Genomic DNA, 25,044 nt, shown 5'->3' on the forward strand with positions numbered 1-25,044 from the left:
TAAGACTGACTCTCCCATTTCTTACATATATCTGTACATCACCTAGTACTATGGAAACCCAATCGTGATTGAGGCCTCTGAGGGTTATGCCAATGCAAATAATAAGAACAGCAGCTCGCACTGGCAAAAATTAAGGCAAAAAAATAAAAATAAACTCAGTGTCTTTTTAATCAGACCACAGGGGGGGGGGGAGGGGGGGGAGCTACAGACCATAACTACAATCCTTTCTATGCTTCTCATATTTAACCATCCTTCTAAGAAACATCTTAGTTGTGTTATTAAGCAAAAATTAAATCAGATATTTTAATCATATAGAAATATCAAAGAGAAACAAGAATGAACAAAATCAAACCCAGATAAATGAAAAGTGAAGAACTGGAAGGAGGAACTTAAGATAAATTTTCAGTTGTATCAACACCATTGGCTTTCTGAGAAGAATAAGAAAGGGTCAATGGTAAAAAATGAAGCATCTGTGTTTAACGCTTTAGGCAAGTCAACTGGTAATTCATCAATAAAAATGAACAACACTAAAGCAACACACACAGGGAGAATTTCCCAACCCTTAACTTACATTCTGTAGATAAGAGAAAAATTCCTGAAGGTCAACAAAGAGTGCAAAAGTGATCTTTATACACGTGCAAACGGGAGCACTTACAATGCATCTCTTGCACATTTTAAGAAGCTACCACCTTGAAGCAGAATGGATGCTCCTATTTTTAATTTTTAAAATTACTACATTCAATAAATCGCTTTTAACACAAACATTAAAACAGTAGTAAGAAGCAAAGGGGGTGCCGTTATTTAAAAATAAGTTATGATTTGATGTAATTGAAGTACATGATGGAGAATAAAAGAATATGGTGATAGAGAATACTTATGATTACCCTCTGAACGGGCTTGGACTACTTTTCACAAGTGAAAAGAGCTACCTCTAGGACCCAATAAAATGGCTTCTTCACATACATTCCCCACAGCCTACAGAGAAGGAGTACAGGGCCATTTTCCAGATGGAATCTCTGTTGCTAAGTTTCCCTAAGTGACTTGGAAAAAAAAAATAAAAGACATGGGAAATCTGTGGTGCAACTGGGAACATAGTCCTGATCTAAGAAACATTAGCCCCACAGCCTATCCCCTAGATCAGTGGTTCTCAACCAGAGGTACACGTACCCCTGGAGATATTCAGAGGTCTTTCAGGGGATACATCCAGTTCATCAGAGATATTTCATAGATTCATAGATTCTAGGACTGGAAGGGACCTCGAGAGGTCATCGAGTCCAGTCCCCTGCCTAGTTTTACAACTAGTTTGCCTAGTGTTACAACAGGCTACATAAAAAGCATTAGTAAAGTCAGTACAAACTAAAATTTCATATAGACAATGACTTGTTTATACTGTTTCATGTACTATACACTGAAATGTAGGTACAATATTTATATTCCAATTGATTTATTTTATAATTATATGGTAAAAATGAGAAAGTAAGCAATTTTTCAGTAACAGTGTGCAGCGACACTTTTGTATTTTTATGTCTGATTTTGTGAGCAAGTAGTTATTTAAATACGTTGAAACTTGAGGTATGCAAGACAAATCAGACACCTGAGAGGGGTACAGTAGTCTGGAAAGGTTGGGAGCCACTGCCCTAGCTCAGGGCCTCTCACACAAAATTACTTAAAATCTTTTTTTAGACCAACTAATAACACTTTGGTAGAGTACCACAAGTTCTATTTACATAACATGCTAAATAAATTAAAAACACTATTATTAGGCTTTCCGCCCCCCCCCCTTCCAGATGAGGTAACTAAGGAATAAGAGGGTGAGTGACTTGGCTGGGAAGCACTGTGGCCTAATAGAACAGGCACTGGCTGTAGAACCAAACAGTGATCTGAGTTCCAATCCTGGATTTGGTGCTTACTTGCTATTGTTTTCAGTATATTTTTAAACCAACATTCAGGACCAGATACTCAATTGGTCTCTATCAGCATTGGCAAACTTACACCAGCTAAAGGTCTGGTTATCACAGCATCGATAGGGTTTTGTTGTGCATACATGGCTTTGGCTTTGTTAAGAGCTCCCAACAGCTCACGTAAAAGTAGAGAGGTTATTTTACCTCTGTATTTGGTAATGGTGTGACTACTGCTAGAATACTATGTCCAGTTCTACTCACAATTCAAGAATGATATGGATAAACTGGAGAGAGTTCAGAGAACAGCCATGAAAATAATTAAAGGATTAGAAAACATGCCTTACAGTGACAGACTCAAGGAGCTTAGGAGGTGACTTGATTATAGTCTATAAGTATTTACACGGGGAGTAAATATTTGACAATGGGTTTTCAAACTACCAGAGAAAGGCATAACATGATCCAATGGCTGGAAGTTAAAGCTAGAAAAAATCAGATTGGAAATAAGACACACACATTTTTAACAGTGACTTTAATTAACCAGTGGAACAAATTTACCAAGGGCTGAGGTGAATTCGCCATCACTGACAATTTTTAAAATCAAGATTGTATGTTTTTTCTAAAAGATATGCTCTACTAATTATTTTGGGGGAGTTTAAGGCCTGTATTATATAGGAAGTCAGACTAGATGATCACAGCGGTCCCTTCCAGCCTTGGAATCTATGGTCTACAATGCAATTAAAAACCCATGGCTGGCCTGTATCAGCTGGCTCATGCTAAGGGGCTGTTTAATTGCAGTGTAGATGTTCGGGTGCAGGCTAGAGCCGAGCTCTAGGACACTGCAAGGTGGTAGGCTGCCAGAGCCCAAGCTCCAGCCCAAGCCAAAATGTCTACACTGCAATGAAACCTCCCCTTAACATAAGCCCTATGAGCCTGCATGAGTTTTTAATTGCAACGTAGACATATCCTATTAATTTAAGCTTATCTTATCAACTGAACGTTGAAGGACGAAGGTCTCCTCTATAGCCACTATTAGCGCCTCTCACTCCTTTAGTTTAATAATCTGGTGAACTGTTTGTCTCATTTATAATTCGTTTTTAATTTTATCATCCTTTAGCTACATACACAAAAGATTATGAAGGATTTTTATGAAACGAGGAGGGGGGACGACATTATTTCAGAAGCCAATTAAGGTTGCCAACTGACTAGACGGTCCAATAAAAGACATTCCTCATCCACCTTGTCTCCCTACACGTTCTGGGACCAACACAGCTACAAAAACACTGCATTCAACAATATATATACACACATCTATCACATCATTTACAAATCCCAAGCACATAGAAGCAAGGTAATAAAGAAACTGCCCAGACAACCAAAACATTGTTTTCAAGTATAAAGAAATATTTATTTCATATTAGACACAACTCCAAATGAGTAGTGTTTTGACATTAGTGATGAAAAATGGTATTCGTTGTATTTCAGATTTATCTATAATAAGTGCACATTACACACAGTGATCAGCTTCAAATACAAGTCCACAATATAAGTAACAATTTTACCGTCCATCAACTTACACTTTAGCTATTAAAATACATATTCAACTTTCTTCAGGAAACAGTTAGTACTATGCCAAAATATTAACTGATATTTTCCATTTAACTGTACCTGAGAACATTGTGTTTATTATGTAGGCAGTGTAAGAATTATGTCCTTAACTATTCATGTATCTTTTTTCCCCATTACTACAGTAGTGCATAGAGGTTCTATTGCGCTAGGTTCTGTACATACATAGGAAGGGCTTGCCTACACACAGTTTTTGTACTATTTTAACTAGATCAGTTTCTAAACCTATACAGTCAAAGCAGTACAACCCCCTATTGTGCACACAGTCATAACAGTATAAAGGTGTAGTCCTTTAACCTCGACCACCCTTCCTTGCTTTTCAGTGCTTAGGTTTTGTAAATAATATGATAGGCAACAACGTATTTGCCTTTTAGCAATTTCAAACAGCTTTGCACCAGAGTTTTGTTTTTGGAACATAAATGTTTAAAAGATTTAATAGTAGCATGAACCAGGAAGGTTCACATACATGTCAAAATATGCTAAAAAACACTATCTTCCCTCTACTATAAATTCCACAACCCTTTTCTCACTGTGTTATTCATCTTAAAATTAAATACACCAGAAACCCTATTTTAAGCAAAGTAGTACATGGTTTATTTTGTTGAAAATTTTAGCTTAAAAGCATCTATGTGACTTATTTTGAAAATGTTAGCACCCGCCCTTCCCCTCCTCCACATTTGCTATATACAACATCAGGGAAATTTTTAAAGACACAAACAGCAGTGAGGTGCTGAACTCCAACTGAAAGTCAATGGCAATCTGGCATCTATCTCCCCGCTTAGAATCCTAGGTTTATTCTCAGGTTTGCAATTGGCTCACACCTTGACCACGTGAAAGCCCCTTTAACTTCTCCCTGCTTCCACTTCCTCCATGTGTAAAATGGAGATACTATTACTTCCGGACTTTAAGTGGATGATTATAAAACTTAAATATATTCATGTTTGTAGAGTGATTGGATATCTTTGAATAGAAAGTGCTAAAGAAATATCAAGTATTATTGTACCATTAAGCAAAAAGAAGATCGTTAGCAAATTTGAAGTGTTCGCACACTGGATTCCCATTTTTTTAAAAAGCAGCCAACATTAACACATGCATAACACACACACACACACAAATTAGGCTGCAATTGGTTTTCTATATTCTTATATTTCAGTGAATTACTGTTTTCAGATAAATTGCAAACAAAAAATACATAATCCCAGCTCTCACATCTTTCAGTGGAAGATTAAAACAAGTTTAGATACAAGAAGGAATTGCATGCATGCACAAACACACACTCTCCAAAAAGCCTTTCTGAAGGCTGGTTCCTTTAGTACAATGATGTTATTGTGCTCACAATGCCTAAAGCTTTAAAACTGGGATTCCCACACAGAGAATTAGCAACATACCAGCCCTAAGAAATTTTAGCAACATCTTTCACTAGTTGCTTTACTTCATGCTACATTGGGCATAACAGCAGCCAAATAGTCTATCTGACCACAATTATTTATCCTTGGAGGACCTTTTTAAACTGTATTTCCACGTAGCACCCCCTCATAGGATGGGCTCGCTCTAACTGCAGATGGCATGATGGACAGAACACAAGCACATCCAGTTCACCCTTTAAAAAAAAAAAAGTGCTTCCTTAGAGTGTTCTTCTTGGGCAAGAGCTTAATTTCTAGCTGCTTAAATGATTCATCACTTGGACATATAGGTGCCAGCAAATCATCTGGTTATTTACTGCCATTTGCAGCCATAATATTCATTTACACATTAAGATCCATGCTCCCAAAAATATCAATTGTTTGATGCCACAGATAACCTGAGTTATTCTCCCCTCAGGAAGGAGAGGATTCTTCTCTCAGAGAAGGAATCCAGAATGCAGCTTCCCTTGTACATGAAGCTTGTAGATCCATGGAGAATTTATAATTCCAACTCATAGATGTTGGGACATCCCAAGGGGAAGCCAACCCATCTGTTGAATGTCCTAGCTCTCCTCTCCCACCCAATAGCAGCACAGCTAGCTCTGTGGCTGTGCCGACCTGAATTCCCTGATCCACACGGTATATTAACCCTCCTCACCTTATCAAGGAACAGCATTAACTTTGGATGAACTTTCCATCTGAAAAATCTGCCTATAAACTAGAGGAGCATGCTTTAGGTGTGGCTGATCTCCTGCTTTCCCTGAGAGCTAGTTCAACCCACTCAATGAATAGATATTGTGACAGACCCAGACCAGTGGGGTAGAGGAGTCTGGTAGAGGGCAAATATACTGGTCACTGGATGAGTAGTTTTCTGTTCCCTAAGTGACCAGAGCAGGAGCTGCACTAGAGTAATCAGGAACCTGCTAGAACCAGTTAAGGCAGACAGGCTGATTAGAACACCTGCAGCCAATCAAGGCAGGCTAATCAAGGCACCTGGGTTTAAAAAGGAGCTCACTCCAGAGGAGAGGAAGTGCGTGTGAGGAGCTGGGGGCAAGAGGCACAAGGAGCTGAGAGTGAGAGGGTGTGCTGCTGGAGGACTAAGGAGTACAAGCGTTATCAGACACCAGGAGGAAGGTCCTGTGGTGAGAATAAAGAAGGTGTTTGGAGGAGGCCATGGGGAAGTAGCCCAGGGAGTTGTAGCTGTCATGCAGCTGTTACAGGAGGCACTATAGACAGCTGCAATCCACAGGGCCCTGGGCTGGAACCTGGAGTAGAGGGCGGGCCCGGGTTCCCCCCAAACCTCCCAACTCCGGATCAGACACAGGAGGAGTTGACCCAGACTGTGGGGAAGATCACTGAGGTGAGTAAATCTGCCAATAAGCACAGGACACATCAGAGTAGAGGAGGAACTTTGTCACAATATACACACACATTCTTACATTACTCCAATTCCTAGACAAAAATACTTAAACTAGAGTCCAAGCCATGAACACATATTAGTAATTTATGTGTAAAATTCCCAACAAGCATGTTATTTAAATAAAATGCAATTAAAAAAAATACACACCCAAGAAATTGAGAGTTAACAGTTGAAACACAAAAATCTGAAAATATAGAAACAGTTGCTCAATTGTACAAATGCTTGAACTACTTTAGATCCCTTCCTTATGGGTGGAGAACTGAAAACATGAGCCACAGAACATTAACGCCAATGTTAGCACCATATATACATGTCTCCAATACTAGGTGTGGTGCCTTGTCACCACATTAGTATTTGCTCTTTTCATGTAAGCACTATAATTTCATAATCTGGGCATATGGAGTTTTATATGGAGACATGAAACCTGCATGGCTAGCTAGCACAATCAGAAGGCCTGATTTAGTAAAGAGACTAGGAACAACACACATGGGGGAATTGGGCTCTGAGTTGGGGAATAATTGCCTTCAGCACATTATTTTTATAGTGAAATATTTGTAAAATATTTTTGTGGACTGCATATGGCCAAAAAAAGGAGCTGAACTTGGAACAGCTACTGTAAGAATAGAGCATTTTAGCCTTCATAGTCACTGATATGACAAAGTTCTTTTTTTATGGATAGGTAAATCTTCAGAGTTTCTGATTTTCTCAGAGCACTGCTATGTGGGCAGACTTAAGGTAGTTTGGATATCTTAACAATGAATTTCCATACACACAATTGTGTTTCTTGTATATTGATGTTAAACCATGAATTTTCTGGTTTAATTTTTTTTGTACTACCTACAGTGATTACATAATAATGTTCACCCTTAAGTTACTGATCCATACTCTCAGCACTAACTTTAAGAACAGTTCTAACATGGGACAGAGAAGGGAAGCCTGCCTGCCTCCTTATGTCTGCACAAAGGACACCTGCCTCCTGCAAGATGTAACAGGTGCCTAGGAATAGGTTTGTGCCACCCACCGAAAGGGCTGTTAGAACTCCCAACCCTCTCTCCACCATAATTCCCCCAGGAGCCCTAGAAAGTTCACAACTCCCTCTCCACCTCCCAGTTGTGATGGCACAAAGGTGGCCTCAATTTCCCACTACTGAAGGAGCAGACTAAAGAGCATTTATATCTATGAGGTTGTCCTCATGGAAATTTCATCCCAGTTATTCTGTTAGTGGGAGAGAGGACATCAGCACAGGTCTCAGAGAATCAGCAAGGAAACTCCACATCCCTGTGGTATAAGCCCCTATCTAGGGTCTGGCAGCATGATTCCTGTAGCTGGTAGTTTCCCCAGACACATCCTCCTCCTGTCCCAAAGAGTTTCCTAACACACACTGTCTATGTATGAGCACACAACTGCACTACATACCAGTACTCTTACTGCATTCCCTCCCCAAGCTCTCCTAGTTGTAGGTTGAGTGTTTGTATTTGTTGGAGGGGGAAGAAATGATCTGTATCATTCCCAATCTTTCCTCACTCCCCACAAATCCCCTGACCTGGAGGGAACGGATCTAGGTGCTGTGCAGCACACAACTTAAGGATGAGGAGATAACCATGAGCACTCCCATAGAAGTAGCATCATATCAGTTAGTAAATTTTTGCATAATCAAGTCCTTAGTTAAGTTACTAGTGAAGTCAACATTACTCGCTGAGGGGAAAATGATATCGGACACTTTTACACCTGCTATTTCTGCCCTTTGCTTATTTATCTAATCTTCAAGTGTAAATCATTTGTATGCACAACCACAATAATTTCATAAACAAACAAAATAATTATGTGCCTATGTTACTGGAAATTTGACACTTAAAGCAACATTAGGCTTCAGAATTAACTTATTATGTAAAAGATCTGTGAAGTACCCCATTCACTTTGAGCTGTTTCCAGCTGTCTAAGACCGAAATACATGAGTTCACATTTAGAAGGCTCTCTTCTCAAGCATACCCACTAAAATGTATTTATACATATATATATATAAATAAAAAATAGGGGGATGTGGAAGGAAAGGGGAATTTGTTAATTTTAAGATGAATGTTTATTCTGCAGCATCTCCACCTGTCACAGCGGCAGTCAGGAGCTTAACATTTCTAGTTTAAATATTAACCTGCTTGTTTACCAGAATTCAACCCATTCTACAAAGTATGTAACACTGACACTTATCTTGCCTTCTAAGCAACAAGATTTTTAACTATTTAAATATTAAGAATGGCAGATTACTCAATGAATGCTCCGAGTACGGCATTATAAGTTTGCTTGGTACTTAATGAACATACAATAGGACATCTTTAAAAATCTTACAGCCTATCATACCCAAGACAACCTATTATATACAAGAGGAGAATTCGGGAAACAGTTCAGAAATGGGAGTAGGAATTGTTGTGAAATCATATCCCAAAATGACCATATAGTTCAACTATAATCAAGTTTTAGGGAGTGTGTTTTTTACATATACCTGTACACTAAGTTTCCTGTCTCACCTAACAGCAGTTATGCGTACATATGGAAGTTGTAACCATGAATATTAATATTTATACAATAAATTCAAATGTACATAACAGCTGCTTCTACCATCACAGTTTTATCTTGGTGGTTTCAGAAGTGACAAGAGATGAAGCAGTAAGGATGCAAAAAAACAGAAAACTATTCTATTCTTTACCACCATAAAGTCATTTTACAACTGTTATGTCACAGAGGTAACATATAGCTCTTTGACATAACAGCCATGAAGAAAACAGATCAAACTTTTGATCCTAACTATAATTAACAAATGGTAATACAAATTATCCAAAACCAGCTGTATTTTGATTGGCTGAATCACCTAATTAAGGTTGTGATCCAGAAGCCTTTACATATGTATTACTTCTATTTCCATCAATAAGAGTTGTATGTTTAAGGTCAGACCCATTAACAGTCCATTAACACAACTGTTGCTTTATCATTACTAGGCTAGTTTAAAAGAATAAATGGAGAGAAGTAATCATGTAATACACAGCCATAATCCCTTTGTGACCTATCAGGATCACACATGAGTTATTAGCAGGGCCGCCGCGGCTCCAGGCCCCACCACGCCAAGCGCGTGCTTGAGGCAGCACGCCTGCGGGAGGTCCGCTGAAGCTGCGGGACCAGCGGACCGTCCGCAGGCAAGCCGCCGGAGGCAGCCTGCTTGGGCCGGCAAAATTTCTAGAGCCGCCCCTGGTTATTAGCCAACAGAAGGAAAATTTACAAATGTTAGATTGTTGCATATTATTTGTCAGGATATTAGAGAGACAAGGCCGTGAAGTGATATCTTCTATTGGACCAACTTCTGTTGGTGGGAGAGAGAGAGATGCTTTTGAGTTTACACTTGAAGAAGAGCTCTGTGTAAACTCGAAAGCATCTCTCTCTCTCCCACCAACAGAAGTTGGTCCAATAAAAGAGATCATCTCATCCACCTTGTCTCATTATTACTACTATTCTGTCATTCTGTTACTTATATAACACACATCTTGTGCAGAGTGACACTGACGGGGTTTCAGTCACAATGTTGAATTAAGTAAGTTGTTAGTTTCATTCTCAGCAAACGTTGATTTTAGGAAATAAAGGAGGAAAAAGTTTGGGACGGAGACCAGAAACACAAAAAATGGACTGGGGACAGTAGGAACAAAAAATAAGCATCCTCAACATGAAGAAGAAAATCAAAATAATCCCAGATGGGAGGGTCCTAGCTTTGGACCCTAGCTTTGGGTAGAGGATAGAGAAACCCACTAAGAAGGTGAAGGGGAAAATTTCCAAAAAGGCTAAGACAGGGATAGCAGGAAGAAAGAGACAAAAAAGAAAAAAAATTAATATTTTAAATTAAAAACAATAATTGGACTGGATGCTAAAGAAACTTAGAAAAATCTTCCGTGTTTCATTTGTCAGTTTGCTCTATTTGAGAGAAGTGAGGGTGACAGCAAACAGATTCCTCAGTAGACAACAAAAGTGTGCATGTGTGCCCATCTGAAAAATAAAATAATAAAATAACAAAGAAGGTGTGCGCAGAGGGCAGCTGCTTTTCCCCCGGCAAGCTATCAAGCTGGTTTCTTTGCTGTAACAAGGGATAGTTTAAGTTTTAGCTCTTGTCTACAGGAGAGAGGTTTTTTCAGCACAGACTAATGCATGAATGTAACTCCATGTAGTTCTATCACAATAAGAGTTTCCACATTAGGATTTGTATTGGTATAAGCATTCCTTTTGTTATTTTAAATCACTTGAGAAGGTGTTTGATATAAACATTCCTTTTGTTGTTTTAGTACAGAATAAAAGCATCTTCACCAGGGGTGGAGGGGGTGGGGGAGGAGCACAAGATATACCAATATAACTACAGCTGTATATCTAATAAAGCACTCCGATGTACAAAAGGGCTTAAACAGTTCAATGCCTACATGTCTTATAGTTATGGTGGGAATCACCAGTTGGTGCTATTATACATAGTTTTACAAGTTATTTTTCCTTAACATGTGTGCACTGTTCAGACTGACACAATGCTTGGGTTCTTAGTTTTGTGATTCAATTTCTTTTTGAGGGAGCTGTGACAAGCAGTTCGCTCTGTCTTAATCTCTCTAATCAATCCTTGAGGCAGAAGTGTTCCCCAAGAACCAAGCACTGGTGTTTTGGCTGAGATTCCTGGAAGAAGGAATTGCCTGGATGCTCTTTCTGACCAACTCTGTTGAAAAGACTGTCATATATAGGTTGAACCAACAAGAACATATGCCGATTTCATATCACTGATTTCTCCTCCAAAGGGATGCTAACAAGTCAGGCTCTGACATCCACCACCACTTGGCAGAGGGGCAAAATATAATTTATGTATATACAGGCATGCGCGCATGCACACACAGATTTAAAAATGAGAAAGCAAGAGCATATGAAAGACTCATGGAAGAAGCAAAACACTTGTAGAATAAATTAAAAGCTTTTGGGATGAGTTCGTCTTGAAACTCATCAAAAAATGTAAATGAAAACCTAAAGTAGCACCTGGATTAATAACAAAAGTTTCAATTGAAAAAGCTAATAAAGATACAAATAAAATCCAAAACACTTTATATTTTAATGGGATATTACTTACCCACATTTGGTGGCTTCCCATAATTTACAGGTAGTTCGGGAGGTCGGCCTCTGTGAAGAGCTGCAAATGCAGATCCCTTCCATAGCGTATGCCTGCAGTCTAGATCAATGAAATTTAACAATTGATCAAAAAAAAATAAAAGCTGCAGAGGTGGGTTCTGCATCCAACTGACCTATTTGTCCGAATACTGATAACACCAAAAGCTCATCCCCTGACTTTCAAGTATGTCCTGGCTACAGAGAATCAGAGTTTTCATAAAATGCAGCTAAATCATTTTAAAGAGTCAGGTTTCAGACAAACTAATGATGATGAAACTCTGATTTGTATTTACTGTGTGATAAAGTCTTAGAAACATTTTCAAATTCTCTCTTTATTTACTTGGCTTCTCAGGTTTAGAAAGTCTAAATCTGATGGGGCAAAAAACTGTGAGAATAAGAGTTTTACATGTAATTAACAGTTTAACAGCATTTAATAAACTTCACAGGAAGGAACACTAAAAAGTAACACTCCCAACTTTTCATCTTAATTTGCATTAAGACAGTCCCAGTGTATTATACATCTGGGAGACAGTACACACATACTTTATACTTGGGATGGGAGTGAGTAAGATTTTTGTTTTAATAAATCTGGTTTCCTTTAATTGGTGGTAATGTGCTTTCCACATTCTCTCTCTTTTAAAACATTGTTTTTAGAATTAAGGCCATTTTCTTTTAAGGTTCTCCAGCTACTTTGCTGCCAGTTGGCCTCAGACAGCCTTCCCTCTAATGGAAACAATAGTGCATTTTCTGAGCCTGCTCAACAAAGTGCCTCGGAAATCACAGCTGGGCATTTTCCATTAGTGGCCATCTGGAAGGAGAGAAATGATCTTCTATGAGGAGGAAGGTCTGTGGAGCAGAAGGCTAATGCCACTGACGGATGGACTCATGCATCACCATTGAATCCATGAACACGGAGTGTCCAAACCCAGGCAGAACCCTGATGGAATATATAACAACCCAAATCTCTCATTCTCAGCTTTCTCTTGTTGTAATAATTATATATAGAAGTGCAACTTAAGCTTTCTAGAACAAATGTGTGAGCTCTCTATTTTCTGTCACTATCTAGACCAGTACTTCTCAAAGCTGGTCCGCCGCTTGTTCAGGGAAAGCCCCTGGCAGACCGGGCTGATTTGTTTACCTGCCGCGTTCCCAGGTCCGGCCGATCGCGTCTCCCATGGGCCGTGGTTCGCCGCTCCAGGCCAATGGGGGCTGTGGGAAGGGCGCCCAGCACATCCCTTGGCCCGCGCCACTTCCTGCAGCCCCCATTGGCCTGGAGCAGTGAACCATGGCTGAACCTGCAGACATGGCAGGTAAACAAACTGGCCCGGACCGCCAGGGGCTTTCCCCGAACAAGCGGCGGACTGGCTTTGAGAAGCACTGATTTAGACTACTCAAGTGCAACTTTAAAAGATCCATAAAACTGCCATCTGGAAAGAACAACTATTTCTTAGAACAAAGATATTGTTTACCCACCAAGTGGCTCAAGGCCAATATATTTTCTCTATACAGAAAGTCAAATACATGAAGAAATCTCCCTGTAATTCATCACATTGCTCTTCAAGTTATCCTATATCTCTGACTGACTCATCTGAGCTCTGCCCAGTAAGCATCTGCCCTGGGATTTATTCTAACATTGAAACTGGAATAGGGGTTGGCAACCAGCCATTGTTTTTTTTGTTTGTTTTATCATTCTTCTCCCTACAAGTATGGAATTTCTCCATCACATTACACCTGCCAAGGGCCCACGTCAGGCAAGATTAAGCCCTGGGCTTGCAGCAGCTTTTCTGTACCTAAAAATGGCACAATTTTAAAGTGATATCCCATGGTTTAGCAGGGCTACCTTCAGGGACAACATCCAAATGAAAGAGGAGACTCCCAGCTTCCCAGTGGGACCCAGCACTCACTTGTAGCCATGAAAGGACCAGATACAGCTCTTCAAGATTTATGACATTTTTAGATATAAAAAAGGTATTACATGTTATTTTTACAGCTGTCTTCATTTCTTCTCCTTCTAAGTGTTACACAGTTACATTCAAAGTAATGTATCTAGTAATGTACATTCAAAACTAAGTACCTAGTTTTACAGGAACAGGGATACTAAACACTGTTTCAGCAACATATTTTAAAATAACTGAATATTTCTAAAATAATTTTCTGTACACATACCATAGACAGAATAAAAGCTGGTATGGTATAAAGGTTTTATGGACACTTGCTTCGGATGACCTGCATAGTGATGAGTGGCAATGTGTATCCTCTCCCAAAGAAAGCTCTATCTCATAGGTTATTGTATGTTGAACTATAGCACCTTAAATTTACCAGTATATGGTGGGGTTTGGATGCTGAGTTTATGGTTTGGATTTTTTCATGACATATTAAAGTCTGGGATATAATTAACAAATTGCTGGAAACATCTCAAGACTCCCATTCTTCAGGATGACAATAGCTGATGGCTTACAAGCAAAACAATGGCCCCTATGTTCAGTTTGGATATTGCACATATCCCTCTTCTACACCTCCAACCAACTTTAGGCTATTTCTACACTACAGACCTTACAGTGGCACAGATGTTCTGCTGCAGCTGCACTCCTATAAGATCTCCTATATAAGCTGCCAACATAGTGCTGTCTACACTGGCGCTTTTGTTGGTGAAACTTATGTCAGTCGGGAGGGTGGTTTTTTTCCACACCCCTGACCAACAAAAGTGCTACTGTAGACATAGCCTCAGGTCAGTGCGCCTTTTGCTGGTGCTGTTTAGGGGCAATGGGTTTTTTGCAACATTGTATTATCAGACCTCCTTGGGGAAGGGATAGCTCAGTGGTTTGAGCAGTGGCCTGCTAAACCCAGGGTTGTGAGCTCAATCCTTGAGAGAGATATTTGGGGGAAAAAATCTGTCTGGGGATTGGTCCTGCTTTGAGCAGGGGGTTGGACTAAATGACCTCCTGAGGTCCCTTCCAACCCTGATATTCTATATTGGTATAAAAAGGCTTTTGCCAGTATAGCATATTTTGCTTCTAGAACCAACATAAGCCTCATCAGTGAATGCACTTTTTTGCCAGTATAAACTGCATCTACACTTGGAGGGTTTGCCATTATGGCTATACTGTACCAGCAAACCTTTTCTAGCATAATCCTGGCCTTAGAGAAGGCCAAACTTTCTCCTAGTGGTTGTGTTTTAGCAATTCTGTAACTAGAACATAGAAACTGTCCATGGAAAGTAGCATGAGGAGTGCTCACACAAGTATGCAAACTCCCCAGACACCAAACTTAAAAGATATTTTGCATTAAATATTAATCATTCTTAACTGTTTAAATTAGTTGCGATTATGTGGACTTTAAATCTTACCTTTTGCTGCCCTTAGCAAAGATTGCCGTCCTACACCTAGTAAAGTCTGCACTCCAAGAACACTCTGTGGGATCTCTTTGTCTAAGAGGGGTCCAATTCTCTCACAGATTTTCAGAAGATAGTCTGGAGGGATGTGTGTATTGGCTGCCACCTAAACACATGAAACACCACACACCATTTTTATTTTTCCTTAAGTTGGAAGTAGGGGTAGAAAAAATATTTCTTTCCTCTTCATCTGAGCTTTTTTCATTTAACATTTTATTTGTTCAGTTCATATTTAAATATCTAAGTACACAGACAAGCAAGAACAATTTTTTTAAAACTCAACATGAATTATTCCCAGTATGTCTAAGAGAATCCTGTAAATACCTTGGACACTAAAAAAATTGACCAGTAAGGTCGTGCCAACAGCCAACTCAATAGCTTATATTATAGTTTCAAGTATAACATAATGACTTTAAATTCTGAAAGCCAGAGAGGAAGAAACATGAATCCCCCAAACCTCAGTGTTTTCAATGGAGTACTTTGAGTAAGCAGAGGGCAGTTTGGGGAATCATTTTCTATTTCACCTCACCAGTTTATTCTTTTTACATAAAGTATCTACTACTCAGCTAAGCAACTATGGCCTTCCTCACTTGCCGCACATTTTAACCCCATACTGTTGTTACAAACATGTTCCATTTAAAACCTAAACAACAGGGGGTGGGGAAAAACCTGAAAACATTACAATAGCCACAAGGTCTGTCTGCTCAGTTTTTAGCTGTTGTGAATGGGTTCCATTAAGACCTGACATTAACTGAGCTTACTCCATACCCATGGGGTGTAAGATTCAGGTCTCCCATCATAAGAAAATGGTCTGCATTCTTCTTCAGTATTGCCCTTTCCTAGATAAAGAGCCTATTTCCCAATACAAAAACAAGCAAATCACTTCTTCATTAGCCAGTATGAATAGCAAGCAAGTAGCTCTGGCCATCTGAAATTTCCTAAGCCAATTTCTAATAAATTTCATTTAAAATTCAGTGTTAAGATTTTCAGTTTAAATTGTTCTTCCAACATAGAACACACAGTTGCTTCCACCTCCTTTTTATGGTCAATCAAGGGAACATTCATAATTACTTACTGCAGATTTGAAAACTAGAAAATAGCCTGTATCACTAATAGCTATTTTACACTCTGGGTACCTTTCCCAGGCCTGAAGAAGATCTCTTTCACCAACAGAAGTCGGTCTAATAAAAGATATCACTTCACCCACCTCATCTCACTAACACCCTGGGACCAACAGTACTACTTTAACACTGTAAGCATTTATAGGTTATATCCCACATGCTCTGATGTGATGAAAAAAAATTCCATTAGCTAAAATGAGTATATGGAAGAAGAGCTCTGTGTAACCTCGAAAGTTTGTCTCTCACACCAAAAGAAGTCAAGTCAATAAGAATTATTATCTCACTCACCTTGTCCTGCTATATTGTAATCTGTCTTTTAATTTCACCAAACAGCAGACCTAACTACTTATTACTAAAGTAGGGCCAGAAGTTCTGGCACTGCATCCATTGCAAAGAAGCGATATACGCACACAGAGCACTCACATTCCAACCTGGGTAGTTTGTCAGGTGGATTATTACGACATTAGGATTCCAAATGGTCAATAGCAGTGGTATTATCCTGGCACAACACGATGAGCCACATCCTCTACAATACACTTCCACAAGTGTCATCAATAGGCCAATGAAAAAGGAGGATTTTCTAATGACAAATACAACGTAATACTTGATTAAAAGCAAATAAAATGCTTCTGATTCAACTATGAGAGGAATCAGAAAATCAGGCCCTTCAGTGCCACCTGAGCAACCATTGCTTCTCAAAAGGAAAAGTAGCACTCGGAGAAACCAACAATAATTCCAGTAATGCTGAGCTCTCCCAAAGATTCTGGATTTAATAGCAAGATAAGGCTCATGGAAGAGCCACACCCAATACACTTAAGGATTTAAAGAGCAAACAGAACTGATTAAAGTGAATCTGTCACTTCATAAGCAGCCAACATAAAGAACACTGTGTGAATGTAATATGACCATGATTGCCCAAACTAGGGAGCAAACAAGTTGCCGTCAGCAATGAAGAAGAGCAGCTGGAACCAGTGCTAGAAGGGAGCTTCAACTATCAAGCCTCACAATCACAAGAGTATATTGTTCTGTTAAGGGTAATCATAATACAATTAAGTCAAAAGTGACTAAATTCTTAACATTGCTCATTGTCTGTACAAGAGGCCCCTCACTAAATGGGAAACAAAGAAAATGAGTCTTCATGACAGCTTTTATCCACAAGCAAGACTTCTTTCTTCCCAGAGATGGAGAGTAGATAACGCCAACATATTCATTTGGCAAACTCATTCATATTAGAGACTGACTTTGGGGAGTTGTGGTGCAGGAACTAATAACTTGCATCTCATTAGCATATTGATCGGACCCCACTTTCTTCTTTGAAGTGATCTCACCAGTTTCATATGTATTTAATACAGGAGATAGCATAGCATCTTGAGACACCCTGCATACCAAATTCCTTGTAGATGGACAGTTATCATCAACGATCGATTTCTCTCCTCTGCTCTAGATATGACTTTCACCCAAACCCAGTTTCCCTCAGCTGCCAAAGCAACAGCCAATGGTCAACCGTATCAAAAAACAACCAAAGTCCAGAAGGACCCAAAGAGATAACTGACCATTATATAAGGTAAGCAGGAAGTTACTCAAGACCCTGATGAGTGGAGTTTCAACTCAAAAGGAAGTTCAGAATCTGGAACTCACCCAAGATGTCACTGGTGTTCAAATGCACCTGTGGCTGTAAAGCCATCATCCACTCAACTACCTTCTCTAAAAATAAAAGGTTTCAGAATGGGTTACAAGCACCCTATTATCAAGCAATGTTGGCTTTTTGAGATGAGGCAAACTGACTTATGCACAAGGATTTCCAATACCTTCTCCCTTGCTAGAATTGGCATTGACAATGTCAATCAATAACTGCCCCACAATCTCACAACTAGTTTTAAGTAACTTAGATAGACAAGATAAGAATTTGGGACCCAGTCCCACAATCTGATCCATACTGGCAAAGCCTTTCATTGGTATGAAGTCCCACTGAATTAATGCCTACATAGATCAGGCTGCAGGATTAGTACCCAAAACCAGTAGGTCTCAGGGAACCCAGGAAACCATGTACACATCTTCAGACAGACAGACAGACCTCTAATCAAATAAGACAGCACATCAGAAACCAGGACACAGCAAATCCATTTTAAATGTAACGAACAAAACCTGTAAAAGTAGTCAGCTAGAGGCAAGCCAGCTGGGATAACCAGCCTGCACAACCACCAAGCAGGTGTGTTCACTAGACCTCCCGCGATCCAAACTTCAAATTATTGATTGTCAATGAACTCTAAGCACTTCGAGAGTTTCTGAAGGCTAGTGTGGACACAGGCTGTAACAAACACATGGAGAGCATCCATGTTAGCCTTTACAAACACGCAGAGGTAGCTCAAAAGTTCACTGGCTATCAATAGCTCAATGTTAAAAAAAAGTTTAGTGAAGACAAGCCTTTAGAGTCGGGTAGTGAATTATTTTTTGTTAAGGTCCAAATTTCTTGATCAAGGTATAGTCAAGGTCCACACTCCAGAGGAAAGAAAAAAACCCCACAACACTAATTATAAGTAAATAAAAAGATTTCGGGGTCTGTTCAAAAGCGTCTAGTGGTCCAGATTTGGCCCACAGTCTGCCTATTGACTATCCCTGCTAGAGTTCACTTAGTTGCTCATGTCGCATATGCAAGCAGATGCACAGCATTAGTCACAGCACTTGTGTAAAAGTGCCCAAAATTGTTGTTTCCTCCGCCCCCATCTTTTCAACAAAGAGTAATACACATACACACTTGGCCAGAAATCTCTACAGTTTTTTGTTCAGCAAGTATGTTTAAAATTCTTGCTTGCCCTTAAGCACATTTTAAATTACTTCTTATGTCCCATATTATCTGACATTTAAGTACAAGACCAGGTCCAAACAGAATAGAAATACAGAGAAAGCTTCACAGAAGTTCAGAAGATTTTGGATAGAACACAGAAGTTTGAGCAGATTGGAAGCAAGAATTAACCAGAGTTCTCTTATCCCTGTTAATTATATTCTTATTGTTAATTATACAGAATCAGAGGACAACTTTTTTTTTCTAAAATTTAACAAAGAAAACCCTGTTTTTAAAAATGTACTTTTAAAAATTGCTTATGAATACCTTTAAAAACAAAATTATAAACAGAGAAAAAGTCTACAAAGCAGGTTTTTAAGATATATCCCTGGTCATGTCCCAAAAGCCAAATATTTAGTCAGACTGTATAAAACACTGAGTTTGTTAAAACCTGTTGAATTCAAGCTCCTGAATATCATTTAGGAGAAAAGTTTCTTTTGTAAAAGATGTAAAACAACCCATTCTCTATTCAAATTCTGCAGCAAGAACAGGGAAATCAAGACTTGATAGTCATTTTTTTTTAAGATTTGGAAAAGATGGGAAAAAAATAAAGAAAAAATAAAAGAGGCCTCTGTTTATACACTATAGGAGCAAGCAAAAGTTCTTCCTTTGCAATTCACCTATCTGCCTTCTCTATATTGTCAATATTGGCATCAGCATGAAGGAGCAGTGATGCTGCAACCTCTTAAAGACAGGTTTGTAACTCAGTGTGTAAGTGATCGGTAAGGAGTAATAAACAGTCTTTATCCCTGAGGGAGCAGCAGTGGGAGCTGATGTTCTGAGCACAGGACTGCCCACATGCTCAGGGTTTAACTGATCGCCATATTTGGGATCAGGAAGGAATTTTCCTCCAGGGCAGATTGGCAGAGGCCTTGGAGGTTTTTCGCCTTCCTCTGCAGCATGGGGCAGGGGTCACTTGCTGGAGGATTCTCTGCAGCTTGAGGTCTTCAAACCACATTTGAGGACTTCAATAACTCAGACATAGGTTAGAGGTTTGGTATTGAAGTGGATGGGTGAGATTCTGTGGCCTGCATTGCGCAGGAGGTCAGACTAGATGATCATAATGGTCCCTTCTGACCTTAAAGTCTATGAGTGGTAACTGCATCGCCAAGATCCCCAGTTACATTTCCAAGAAAGACTATTACAATGAATTTCACTGTGACCTGGGCACCTCATGATGGTGGCACTGTTCTGCACATAACCTTCAAATGTCTGACTCCCCCCATAACACTTGAGGCCAGACAAGTAGTCCAAATATACATAGTCACGTACATTCAAGAATCCAGACATCAAGTATATCAAACCCTGAATAATGATGGCTGGAGAAAAGCCACTCCTCCAACATCCTCAGGTGAGATAAAGCTTTATTCTGGGAACTGATAGAAAAGGCTAGCCGGAAAGAAAATGAACAACATGAAGGCAGCCATAACAGAGAGCTACAAACACTCAATATTTAATTTATACTCCTTTACTCTACTGTAACCCACCTTAACTAGTTACGTAATATTAACACAAATGCAAATGAGGGAAATTTCCTGCCTGTTTTAAAGTCAGAAAGCAAAACCTTTTAATTATCTATTAAAATATAGAAATCACAACCACTTGCAAACAATTCCAAAACCTTGTTTTTTCTCAGCTTTTTTTCCCCACCTGACTTTTATTGTCTTCGTTTTACTGGTACAAGGTTAAAGTTTTAAAGAATTTTATGTGGCCTCAAAAAATGCCATTAGATGAACAAACAAGGTAATCCAGAGGTGCCCCAATGTGCTCCAGAAAGTGTGGATGGATTTAATAATATAAAGAACAAAAATGCAAAGATTAATATTACTGTTGAAGCAAATGCCATATATGCCTGAAATCAGATTCAGTCTCCCCTACTGTTAGAGTTCATTTCAGGTCACAGATATAATCGCAGAGCAAACATGAAATAACCTAGCAGCTAGATATTTGGTTCCCTAGAAAAAAAATATTACACTGAAGTTTTATTCACCACAGTACTTACTCCCTTCCCTTTCTTTCAGTTTAAATATCAGGCCGGACTACCATATGACAGAGGTTAGATGGAGCATGATATTCTCCTTCAACTCTCCATAGCTTAGGGAAAAGAAAAACCACAAGGTATGGATACCGCAAGTCCCCTCTGTAAGGGGGACTTCCCATTTTTAAGTTTAACTTCAAAGTTACTATTCCAGGAGACACTGTCACATGAAAAACTTATTATTCAGTCAATAACAATGTAGTAAAGTTTGAGTAATACCATGTCACCCTTCCACACAATCATTATAATTTGTGGGGTGGAGAGGGAAACAGGTGCTTCAGTTTCTGACAGACAGGCAGGGCAAGTCAAGATCATATGCGTGCAAAATATGGGTGTTGTGAAAATTAATACAAATGATTTAATGTCATTCTGAACTGTAAAGTCCTATATTGATGCCAAGCTTTATTGTATGTAACTCCTGGTAACTTTAAAAGCGCGGGGCTGGGAGAGGGAGGATATGTACCCTCCAAAGACAATGAAAACCAACTCATTTCTTCCAGTCTTTGCTGCTTCCATACAGAACCACCACAACTTCATATACTGTCAGCAGGAATTGCAGATGCCCGCGACCTCTGAAAATTAGACTTCGAGTGTCTCCAGGGGCCTAAAGCCCAAGTACTTCATCTGCAGTCAACAGGGGCTTCAGGTGCCACCCCCTCTGAAGATCAGGCCCACAGAGCCTCCAGGGGCCTAAAGGCCATATGTAGCTTTACTGCAGAGGGGAGCCAACTTCTCTAGAAACGAGTCACTCTCTCTGACTGCCTTGTGTCTCTGCACATGGAATCTCTGGACTTGCTAACTATAATATGAAACATTTCATATTTTTACTACATATTCCTGAAACATTTAAGTGACCTTGTGCAGGATTTATTGTTTAAATAAGGCAGTCAATTACATCAGTGTGGTGTGATGGATTGAACATAGGCCAGGAACCCTTGAATCATAATACTGTCTCTGTCCAGTGACTTCCTGTGTGTCACTTAAACAATCAACCTGCCTTTCAGTTCCCCTCTTGCAAACTGTGGGTGCTTGTGTCTTACTTCACAGGGAACAATCTGAGGATGTTAAAAAGCTATTGCAGTATCTTATGTTGTAAACTCTCTTTGCCTTACCAGTAACACTGGATTTCAGGGAAGTTCTTTCAGTTCTAATAATCTATTTTCTTGTTACAATATTTTGTTTACATTTGGCATTTCCTCTCATCTGGAACAAGAGCAACCAATGCAGAGTGTCATTTGTTGATTGATGGTTTCACATTCAAGTTCTTAGTGTTGCCTGTGATGGCTGGGTTTCCAGCACTGCAGGGGAATGTTTACTTGTTTTTAAATGGAGGGAAAAAAACTATTTACATTGAATTTTTTTTAAAGTGGAAATATCACTGTAGCTGGTAGGTTTCCCAAAAGGTTTATTTAGACCCCATTTAAAGGTGACAGTGTGTTAGTGCTTTGAAATCCTAGAAGGCCAAAGAAGTGTGGCTGGTATTGTCATCATAGATGAGGAGGGGCCCACAGCTCACAGGGTTATTACTCAGCCGCAGTAAGTGACCCTTGGGCTCCAGCTGTCCCCCGGCTGCCCGCAGCCCCGCACTGTGCCAGGGCCATGGTGTCCTCCGCGCTCCCCCACGCAGAAACACTGGCCCTGTCCTCAGTTCCCGTATTTTGGAGCTTCAGCCAATCAGAAGGCAGCTTCCATTCCCAAACACGGAACTACAGCTTGTTAAGCGTTGTGCCATTCGCCAGGCTCCCCCCCAGTTCTTTCTCGTGCCCTCAGATAACCCTCCACAACAAGCACCTCGCTCGCAGCCTCCCGCACACACGCGCCGGGGGCAGTAACTCCCCCCCCGGCCCCCCAGTGACCGGCGAGGCGGCCGCCCCCCGCCCCACCCCTGGGCTCAGCGCTCACCCCACGGTGGGGAGCGGCAGCCGGGCGGGGGAACTTACGGGGAAGTTGGAGCGAAACTTCACTCACCAGATCCTCGAAGCTCCTCCGGTGCTCCTTGCCCTGCCAGTCCAGGCGGCGGGGGATCAGCTGCGGCAGGGGACGGGGCAGTCAGCGCAGGCACGGCCTCTCCCGCACCTCCCCCGGCCCCCTTCCCAGCCAGCCCTGCCCCGCGCCCCGGCTGCTCCACGGCCCGGCCCCAGGCGAGGGGCGCGCGGGGGCCGGGAGGGGGCTGATCCTTACCCCGCTCCTAGGCCCTGCCCACCCCCGCGCGGGTAGCACCTGGAGAGGCGCCCGCCGCAGGGCACCCCCCGACCCCTCCCCGCTGCCGCCCGAAGGGTCCCCAGGAGCCGCAGGGGGGCCCGCTGCGGAGCCGGGCGACTCTCACCTGCCCGCCCGCCCCAGCCCGTAGCCCCTACCTGGTGCGCCTCCAGCTCCTCCACCAGCACCTGGGGAGAGACACAAAGGACGTGAGTCCGGCACCCAGCCAGCGAGCGGCGGCTCCGCCGCCCCATCCGCCCAAGCCCGTCCCCCCGCTGGCCCCGGCGGCGGGGCCGGGCCGGCCGGAGCCCCGCGCTGGCCGCTCACCTGGGCGGATTTCCTGCAGGGTCCGGACTGCAGGAACCGGGCGATCAGGTAGTAGAGCTCTGCGGAGAAGAAGGGGACGCGGTTACAAGGGGGACACCCGTCAGGGAGCGCCGCCCGCCGCCCCCCGCCAGCGATACCCACCGGCTTCCAGCTGGGTCGGGGCGGCCGCTGTCGCCATCCTCCTCCAGAGGCCCGAGGGGGGGACAGGGGCGGATCGTACCCGGGGGCAGCCGCTCCTACTGCGGCCGATCCCCCATGGAGCAGCTCCGGTGCGTGTCCGCCGCGCTCGTCGCTGTCTCGCTCGCTCTCGGGTTCATTGCATCTCGTTTCGCCCCATAGATATCCCGGCCCGAGGCAGCGGCCGAGCAGGGTGTAGCGCTGCCGCCCGCCGCTAGGGGGCAGCCGCCCAGGCAGGTAAACGTCCAAGCGGAAGGAAGGACGGACGGACTCGGGGGACGTGCTGGGACAGCGGCACGACGCTCTGGTACGAGTATTCCGGAAACTCGGTGATGCTGCGGCCCTGTGCGGCTTCCGGGTCTGCGTCCTGCGCGCTGTGACCTGGTCCCTCCCCCCCGGGGGGGGGAGCGAGCGATGCTGAGGCCCGCCATTGTAAGCCCTGGCACACAGCGCCCCCTGCCCGCCGGCTGACGCGCTGCCCGGGCGGCCGTCCTCGCGCTGGGCCTCCCCGACCGCGCCCAGCCAGGAGATGGGGCTGAGCCGGCCCCAGCGCAGCCTGACCGAGCTGCCAGTGAAACCGGTTCGGAATCCTGGGGCCGGCTGCACCCAGGGGGGGCGGATGCCTTCAAACATGGCAGGCCCGTAGGGTCAGAGGCGGTGCCTGCCCAGCGGGGGCTCTAAGCAGGACCACTCCTCCCCCCCCCATAGGCTTTAAAGCGAGAAGGAACCACCCTGTTCATCTGTCTGCAGCAGGCCCATAACCTCTGCCTGATCATCCACCATTTATTGTAGAAGCAGCAAAGAATCCTGTGGCACCTTATAGACTAACAGACGTTTTGCAGCATGAGCTTTCGTGGGTGAATACCCACTTCTTCGGATGCAAGACTTGCATCGGAAGAAGTGGGTATTCACCCACGAAAGCTCATGCTGCAAAACGTCTGTTAGTCTATAAGGTGCCACAGGATTCTTTGCTGCTTTTACAGATCCAGACTAACACGGCTACCCCTCTGATACTTGACTTTTATTGTAGTGCAATCCAGCCAGTGACCTAATTGTATTATTTCCCCGGGCCAGGCAATCCATCAGCACAGCACTTATGTACACGTGTTAAAAAGCCCACATTAAGATGAATGGTATTTTGGGGAGTAGTACTAATGGACGGGAAGGAGCTGAGCTGCCTGGGTCCTAAGCAATTGTTTAGTCTGCTTATGCCTAATATCATGTCTGCTTAAATTAAAGGTGCCTTCCGTTTTGATCTGCATGTCTTTCCCCATGGTTAAAATATAGTGTTTTGATAGGAAATGACCTTTACACACACAAACACACACTTCTAAGTTTTAAGGAAGTTCATTTATCCCTTTTTGAGCTATGTTTTACATATCTGTATGAATACCTGTTTATCTCTAAGCATTTTACAAAGTATGTATAATATT

General features: G+C 42.0%; 1 protein-coding gene across 2 annotated transcripts in view; it reads right to left on the reverse strand.

Annotated features, from left to right (window-relative positions):
• BRWD3 (bromodomain and WD repeat domain containing 3) overlaps positions 1 to 23,782 on the reverse strand; it is a 90,423-nt gene extending 66,641 nt beyond the window's left edge. For both annotated transcript variants that reach the window (XM_045030120.1, XM_045030119.1), the window contains exons 1-6: positions 23,576 to 23,782; positions 23,435 to 23,493; positions 23,266 to 23,295; positions 22,877 to 22,936; positions 14,863 to 15,013; positions 11,479 to 11,577 (exon numbers count right to left, since the gene is read on the reverse strand). In XM_045030120.1, the coding sequence (XP_044886055.1) occupies positions 11,479 to 11,577; positions 14,863 to 15,013; positions 22,877 to 22,936; positions 23,266 to 23,295; positions 23,435 to 23,493; positions 23,576 to 23,612 (436 nt within the window). In that variant the 5' untranslated portion in view covers positions 23,613 to 23,782. The remainder of the gene's footprint in view (positions 1 to 11,478; positions 11,578 to 14,862; positions 15,014 to 22,876; positions 22,937 to 23,265; positions 23,296 to 23,434; positions 23,494 to 23,575) is intronic.
• Positions 23,783 to 25,044: the final 1,262 nt, after the last annotated feature.

This window comes from Mauremys mutica, chromosome 9 (assembly GCF_020497125.1).
Source record: "Mauremys mutica isolate MM-2020 ecotype Southern chromosome 9, ASM2049712v1, whole genome shotgun sequence".
In the NCBI taxonomy this organism is placed as follows: domain Eukaryota; kingdom Metazoa; phylum Chordata; order Testudines; family Geoemydidae; genus Mauremys; species Mauremys mutica.